The sequence below is a fragment of the Agelaius phoeniceus genome, chromosome 8, assembly GCF_051311805.1.
Source record: "Agelaius phoeniceus isolate bAgePho1 chromosome 8, bAgePho1.hap1, whole genome shotgun sequence".
In the NCBI taxonomy this organism is placed as follows: Eukaryota; Metazoa; Chordata; class Aves; order Passeriformes; family Icteridae; genus Agelaius; species Agelaius phoeniceus.
In genome coordinates this window covers 11,497,650-11,505,591 of record NC_135272.1, presented here as the reverse complement: position 1 = coordinate 11,505,591, position 7,942 = coordinate 11,497,650, and the positions used below count along the sequence as shown (strand labels likewise).

Here is a 7,942-nt window from a genome sequence, read left to right as displayed (position 1 = left end):
CAGGGGAAGACAGGGGCTTGGCATGGCAGGGAGCCTTCCTCTGCTATTGCCCATCTTTCCCCCAGGAAGTGGTTTCCTTGGTGGGCTTTGCAGCTCCTGGTGCATCCCAACCCTGCAGACAGCAGAGCTGTTTGTTTGTGGGTGTCATTCTGTCAAGGGAGCAGCTTAGCCCAGGCCAGAGCCTATATATAGAGCCCCTGCCTGGGTGCACTTCTGGAGGCTTTTGTTGCTTTGGTGCTGGATTTGTCCCAGCTAGGCTGTCCCTGAGGAGGCCGTGCTGCTGAACCTCTTGGATGGCAGCTGAGGGTCTTGCTGAGGGTCTTGCTTCTCTGGAGTACCTGGGGGAGAATGTTGTGTGGCAAGATGACAAACAGCCTCTTAATAAAGTCACCACCATTCAAAATTAGCCATCCCATGGGATCCTCTCTTATCAGGCCCTGGTAGACAGAGCTATCAGGAGCCTGGTTCATTCCTGAATGAATACTCACTGTGAGCAGTGCTTGCTGGCACTGGCCCCAGGACAACACTTGCTGGGCCACCTCACCAGTGCCAGGCCCTGAGCAGGGCTGTCTCCGTGCCCCCACTGCCAGCAGATGGGCTCTGGGTCAGGGGGTGCAGGCAGGAGAGCTGCAGACCTTTCCTCAGCACCTCCCCACGAGCCATGGGTGTTGGTGTTGTGCTTGGATGTGGTTCACACCACAAATGTCCTCGGGAGCTGCTGGAGCAGCTTTGCATGAGCCATCCTTGCTCTGCCTGGCCTTGTTGGCTCCCTTGTGTCCTCCCTTCCTCCTCACACCCTGCCAGCCCAGCCCTCACCTCTCTGTGTGCTCACACCCACCTTCCTCCTTCCCGGGCAGCAGGAGATGCACTGTGCTCACCCCTCCTAACCCTCAGATTTTCCAGCTCTGTATTTTTCTATCTCCCCCTGACAAAAGGCACCAGTCCCCCACCCTTATTCCCATCACCCTCCCACCTTGGGAAGACAAAAAACCCGCCCAGCCCCAGCCCCACAGAGCCAGCTCCTGCCGTTTATTCTTCAATCCCTTCCCTCCTGCCTTGCTGGTTTGAAAGCCTGTACCCTGGAATGGGCCTCCCAGCTTTCGCTGGCAACCCTGCTTCACACTGACCGCCACAGATAGTGTTTGGGAGTGAAAAAAAATTATATATAAAATAATAATAATGAAAAAGAAGCACGAAAAAGCTTCTCATCTCACTCAATCTCCTTGCTGAAGTTTTCCTAGTCTCCTATGCCATGTGCTGGTGTGAGGGAGTCTTGGGAACCGAGAGGAAACTTTGGGGGTTTGTTTTCTCACCTGCATGCTTTGAGAAACTCTCCCTGGCAGCACTGGTGCTGTACCCTCTGGCAGAAGGTGGGTGAGATGCTTCTCACACTGCTGCCCACTGCCTTGGTGCATTCATAGGGGTTTTTTTGGCTTTTGGATGTGGTTTGCTCAGATGAGGCACCTCCATCCCACCTTTCTGCATGTGTCATTGTTTGGGAAAGGGAAAAAATAATAGAAACAAGAAAAAGCAGAAAAATCTCTTGCCCAGGAGAGACCCCGAGTCCAAGGAAACCTCTCCCCTTGCCTGGGGCAGGGCTGAGGGAGGCTGTCCCCTCCTTTCAGCTTCTTTTCCTCCCCTCTAGGTGACGGAGACAGAGAATGGAGGCGAGGTGGGAGCTACAACAGGAGAAAACACGGGCAGGGACAGGGCAGGTGCCGTCCCAAAACCCCGAGGGCGGGAAGGGGGTGCGGAGGGGACCCAGCGCTCGGAGCGTTGTGTCTCCTCCGCATCCCCTCCCCGCCAGCATCCTGGGCAGCGCCCGGGAGGGCGGAGGGAAGGGAGGGCGATGCTCCGCTCGGGGTTTATTAGATTGGACATAATCATCTTTAAATAAGGGCAGCCCCCCCTCCACACCCCTCCTCGAGGTGGGGGTGGGGAGCGGAGCGCCTCGGGGCTTTCTAGATAAGGGCGACTAACGCATCCCCCGCTCCCGCAGGCAGCGCCGGGCAGCGCCGAGAGCCGCGCCGGGTCCGCCGTGCCCCGGGAGCCCCGGCTGCAGGCAGAGAGGGGGTCCCCGCCGCCGTGCTCTCGCCTTCCTTCTCCTCCTCCTCTTCCTCCTCCTCCTCCTCCTCCTCTCGCAGGAGCAGAAGGGAGGAGAGCGGTGCCGGGGAAAAGTTGGGGGCAGCGGCTGCGGCGGGGGGCGGGGGACTGTGCCCCGGCGCTGCCGCCCGCCGCCCCCCTGAACACCCCCATTTCCCCCGCGGCCACTCGCCCCGCACCTCCCAGCCCCCAAACTTCGTTCCCAAGGAGGATGCTGCGCGGCGGAGCCCCCCTGGCCGCGCTGCTGCTGGCGGCGCTCAGCCTGGCCCGCGGGGAGCCCCCGGCGGTGCCGGGCTGCGGGATGGAGGCTCCGAGCCGCCGCGCCGCGCCCCCGCATCACCCGCACGGGCTGTACCCGCACGGGCCCGCCGCGCACGGCGCGCTCGGAGCCGCATCCCCGCGGGGCCGGAGACCGCGGGGAGCCAGGGCAGGAGGAGGAGAAGAGCCGGAGGGCCGGGGCCGGAGCCGGGGGGAGAGGCGGCGGGGCCGGGAGCCGCAGGTGCCGGACCCTCCCCGGGAGCGGCCGCTGCCCGCCCTGTACTTCTCGGGCGGCCGGGAGCAGCTGGCGGCGCGGGCGGAGGCGCTGCCCGCGGTCCCGCGGGAGGAGTTCACCCTGGAGCTGTGGGTGAAGGCGGAGGGCGGACAGAACAACCCGGCCATCATCGCAGGTAAAGCCCGGCAGGGAGGGATGGGGACCCGGCACCCCCCGACCCTCCGCAAACATCCGCACGGGGCGCTCCCCGGCTGCCCCGCTCCGGCAGGTGACACCCCGCGCCCACACCCGTGCTGTCAGCACCGCGGGCGTGGAATATTCCTCCTTCCCTTGAGACCAAACCCTAAACCATCCCCTCCCCTCTGTTCCCACCCGCCCCGTCCTCCCAGCCCGCCCCCCTTCCCCCATCCCCCCCATCCCGCCCCGACTCCGTCTGGATTTTCCGTCTCCCCTCGCCAGGAGCTGGAATGTCCCTGCGGGTGACACGCTCGCCCCGATTCTCCGCCCTTGCCCGCAGCCCACCAGCCAGTGCCCCCTGCTCGGGGCTCCGGGCACACGGAGCGGTCCGGGGCTCCCCGGGGCGGTGGCCGCACGGTGGCAGCCAAGCCGCGCTCACCGCCCCGTCCCCGCCCGGGCTGCGGCGCCGAGCGCCCGGCGGGGCCGCTGCGGGACAGGGGGCAGCTCCAGGAGCTTGTTCTACCCAAAACTGACCCCTCAAGAGCTTGCTGAGAAACCGCCAAGGGATGAGGAGCATCTGAGGGAGCTGGGGGGGCTCAGCCTGGGGAAAAGGAGGCTCCGGGGGGACCGTGTTGCTTTCCACAACTACCTGACAGGAGGGTATAGTGGTTGTCTGTCTCTTCTCCTAAGTAACAAGTGGTGGGACAAGAGGAAATTACCTTGAATGCTGCCAAGAGACTTTTATACTGAATAGTAAGAAAAATTTCTTCTCTGAAAGAGTTGTTATGCACTGGAACAGGCTGCCCAGGGAAGTGGTGGAATCACCATCCCTGGAATTGTTAACAAATGTATAGAAGTGGCGCTTAGGGACATGGTTTGTTTGGGCTTGGCAGTGCTGGGTTAACTGTTGGAGTTGACCTTAAAGGTTTTTTTCCAACCTTAATGATCCTGTGATGCAGAAGCTGAGGAGACAGAGAAGACTGGCACACAGGCACAGAGCGGGGCAGATGCCACCTCCTGCAGTGGTGCCTCATTCAGCTGTGCCAGGATGGGTGTTTGTGTCTGGGTACAAGCTCGGCAGGGCAGTGCAGGGATGCTAGGAAGGGCTGGGAACAGATGGCAGTGCCACAATGTCTGGGGTCCCCACAGTGCAGGCTCCTGTGCTGCCCCAGCCAAGCTGACTGGGGAATCCCTCTCTATCCTAACTCTCCCTTGATTTGTGATCATCCCACTGAACCTCCCTCTGCTTTGCCTGGTCCCTTTCACTGATTTATCTCCTCAGTTATAGGGCAAAAACCACACCTGTGCTGTGCAAGAGGTAGGAGAGATGAGCTGGAGTGTATGGCAGAGGGGAAAAACAGCTGTGTACAAGGAAACTACCAAACTCCCTAGCATTCACCTCACTGTCTGCCTTCCCTTCGGCATCCTGGATGCCCCCCTGCTGGCAGGCAGCACCTTGGGATGCATGGAGCACAATTCCCAGTTATCACAGCAGCAGCCCAGCTGTTTGCATCTGGAGGTCTGGCCTGCAGGTGCTGGGGTTTGAATTTCCCAGCTAACCAGCAGAGTTTTTTAATTACTATTTTTTATTCTTTATTTTTTAATTTCCTTCTGGAGGGTGGGACAGCCGTCAGTGCTGAAAGCACCACCCGTGAGCACTGGCATTCACTCCAGTAATGTCCCCCAGCTTCCCTGCTCCAGGGCTTGAGTCAGCCCCAGGCACCTCCGGCTGTCTGAGTCACTGCTCACTCCCCACTGGCTCCCTGCACTGGGGACCAAAGGGCCTGGGTGTGGGTGGCCAAAGGGGGCCAGCCCAGTGCTGCTGGCATTTTGTGTGAGCAGGTGACAGAAGCAGCTGCCAGCCCTCAGCAGGTGCTGATTCTGCTTCTGATCTGCTGCTCCTGCTCTGCTGAAAGAGAGGCCACTAAGCATGGGGTCATCCAGAGGTGTGGAGGAGCTGGAGATGCTCCAAGTGTCCATGTGTGAGGGAAGGCAGGAGGAAAGCAGGGCAGAGCTGAGCTCTCCCAGCATCAGTACCTGGGAAGTAAGGGCAGGTTAAGCAGCTCTGATCATGGAAAGCAAGCTGTCCTGTCAGCTGGTGTGGCTGCTGCTTGGATTGAAGGCTCAGGAGTCGCTGTTTTTTTTTTTTTTTTTCCCCTAGATGCCACATTTTGTCTCAAGGCCACCCTGAATTGTAGTGGGATAGAATATAAGAAAGTAAAGATAGTGTAGAAAGTAATCTCACCCCTAAGGAGTTTCAGCTGGGTCAAGGTCAATTATCAAAGATTAGGAACAGGCCTGACTTTAACAGGCCACAGCTGTACCCAATGAGAAGAAGATGCTATAGAAGAGTGGGGTGGGTGGGTGAGAGGAGAACTGGAGTCAGTGGCTGCTTTGGGAAGAAGAAAGAGGCAGTGCTCTGAGGAGCTGCCCATGAGAAACACCAAGGAGGTATGGAACTTTTGTGATAAGGAGACAACAGCACGGAACCCCTGCAAGAATATGACACTGGAGGGGGTTGTTCATGGTTCTTAGTCACTCCTTCATGAGGGGATTTCTGCTGGGGTATAACCTGCCACAGCCACTGTTAGGGAAGGAAACTGGTTCTTCTTCCCTGTCCTACTCATTTTGGGCAGCAGATGGGAGTCCTTCCATGTGATGCTGTTTCCTTTTCCACCTTTTTTGTCTCTCTTCCACCTATGCCTGCTCTGCTTCTGGTGAACCCCAAGGAATTTCCCTTTGTGCCAGGCTGAGGTTTGTTTTTACTCAGCTTGTAGGCGATGTTGTTGGGTCAGATCCTTCACCAGAGACCATCCAAGACATCTGCTGTGTCTAAATCCAGATGTTCTCTTTGGGTCCCTGAGCTGGTTCCCACTGCATACCCTGAGGGGTGACTGTAACTAGAGGCTCCTGGCTTTTGTCAGACCCTCTGGAGCTTTTGCAGCCAATTTCCCCCAGTATTTGGGTCTCAAAGTGTGGCTGAAGGCTCTTCCTTGTGCTGCAAAACCCCTGGCCCCAGTGGAAGAGGCTGCTTGCAGTCTGGTCCTTACAAAGGGGCACACTTGATCTCTTTGTGGGCTTTTTCTCCACTACCTTCCTCTTTGCATTTTTTTGCACTGTTACCACCAACTCTTGCTTCACAGCCCAGAGGCAATTCCCATAAGGCACAGGTGAACAGCCTAAACCAGGCTAGAGCTCCCCTTTCCTGCTTGAGGGATCAGAGGCAGAGTTGTACTTAGAGCTGCTGAGGAGATACCTCACACTTCTACAAACAGCTTTCCCTTCTGGTGGGCTGCCTCAGGACAAAATGCCAAGCTCCTTGGCAAACTCTGGGGTCTTCAAACTGCTCCCCTGATGATTTCTTGTGAAGGCCCTTGAGAGATGTCAGGACCTGGTGCTAGATCTTTTTTGTTACACTATTCTGCAGTGGTTGCCAGCTGTGGGACATGCTGCTCTGCCTGCAGAGCCTTCACTGCTGCTGATGTGGAGATGTCATCCCTGACCATGTCTAGGATGCACCAGCTGCTGATTTACTGCCTTTCTTCCCCTGCTGCGGAGCTGGCCTTGGCTTTACTTACATCCCTTTGTGCACTTTGATGAAGCCCTTATACCTGGACTCACTTAAGTTTCTTTTGTCCAGCATTGAACTCATCAGGCAGTGCCAGGCATGGCTTGGCTCCAGCACGGGTTTGTGAGGATGATAGCTTACACTCACCCCAGGGGCTGTTCCACCCCTGATGTTGTTCTTCCCATTTTTGTCTTGGGGTTTAATCAAATTTGGGGCACTCTGAATCATTTCAAGGTGAACTGCATGAGTTTTTCCAAGAGAGAAGGTACCAAGCCCTGTTCCCTTAACCCCGGTGAGGACCAAAAGATAGCTTTTGATTGTGCATGTCTCAGCACATTTCAGCCCAAAAGTACTCTCCAGCTTTGCCTTCTCGCTTCTGCAAGGCTCCTTTGCTGGCCTCCTGCTTTTTGGCTTCTCCTGGTCTTTGTGCCTCCCTTTCACAATCCACCAGAAAACAGGAGTTGGCCCAAGCCCATCCGCCCACGGAGGCTTTGTGCGTGGCTGCCTTTGTAGTGAGCAGGGACAGGGATCCCTGCCCAGGGTGGTGACGGCCCTGGGATGGTTTAGAGGCCACCACCCAGCTCGCCCTTGGTGAAAGTGATGGATGGAGGGGAGGGATGCTGCTTCCTGGGGTGCAGCAGGGCTTGGTGTGGCCTTTGCCAGCCGTGTTCATATGGGGGAAATGTGGGGTCATGGTAACCTGGCTCCAGACACATCCCCTGGGTGAGAGCCAGGAGATCCTGATCCTCCTGGAGCTCCTTCTGTTCTACACCTCTGCTTCTCTCTACTGCCTCTTCACAATTCTGGCAGCAGGTGGGGCATCCCCAGGCACAGGCAGGAGTGCTTTGTTTTGGACCACGAGATCCTGATGCCATGAGGATGGGCAGGCAGTGTATGGGATGGGAATGGCACAGTGAGGGGTAGGAAAAGCAGGATGGAGGATAAGGAATACCTCAGCAAAAACATAAAAAGTGTCTCTGTGCATGGCAGCGGGTTTTGACAGCATTGGGACACTCTGTTGGGGTGATGAATGGGAGAACAGGGTGTCCCCAGAAGACACCACTGCTCAAAGAATGACTTCAAGCTCATTCACCTCAGCCAATGACCTGCATGAACATCCTGGCTGTGGTGGTTTAGAAGCCCAGAGGCATTTATTTCAAGCAGCAGGTCCCTTTATCCTTGCCAGTGTCTAAGTGCCTTACGGCCACTGATTCCCAATGGCATTCCGTGCCTGCAAGCCTCTGGTTCTTTGCTGTGGGCACTCAGCAGTCTGGGGGAAAGTCAGCACAGCTCCAGGTCTTGCCCAGCCTAAAACAGGTTTGCAGCATGTTGGGCACAGAGGGAGAGGCTATTCCTGGGAGCGGATTTGTGTTCAGGTGACCTTAGGGGCTGAGGAGTGCACTCGCCAGGCTGGAGGCAGCACAGCCCTCTCCTGCCAGCACTGGATGCATGACTGGGAGGGAAACTGGAGCATAAACCAGAGCTGTAAATCTGTCTGGAAGCTGTTGGGGAAGCAGTCCCTGGAGAAGCCTGTATTGCTTTGGGTTGCTGTGCTCTAATTCTTAAAAGCTTTGGCTCACAGATAAAAAGCTTAGCCTTTA

General features: G+C 57.1%; 1 protein-coding gene across 1 annotated transcript in view; it reads left to right on the top strand.

Moving 5' to 3' along the window:
- Positions 1–2,314: 2,314 nt before the first annotated feature.
- The window catches only part of PAPPA2 (pappalysin 2), an 88,648-nt gene continuing 83,020 nt past the window's right edge, over positions 2,315–7,942 (top strand). Inside the window, exon 1 of the mRNA XM_054638467.2 lies at positions 2,315–2,771. Within this exon, the coding sequence (XP_054494442.2) occupies positions 2,315–2,771 (457 nt within the window). The remainder of the gene's footprint in view (positions 2,772–7,942) is intronic.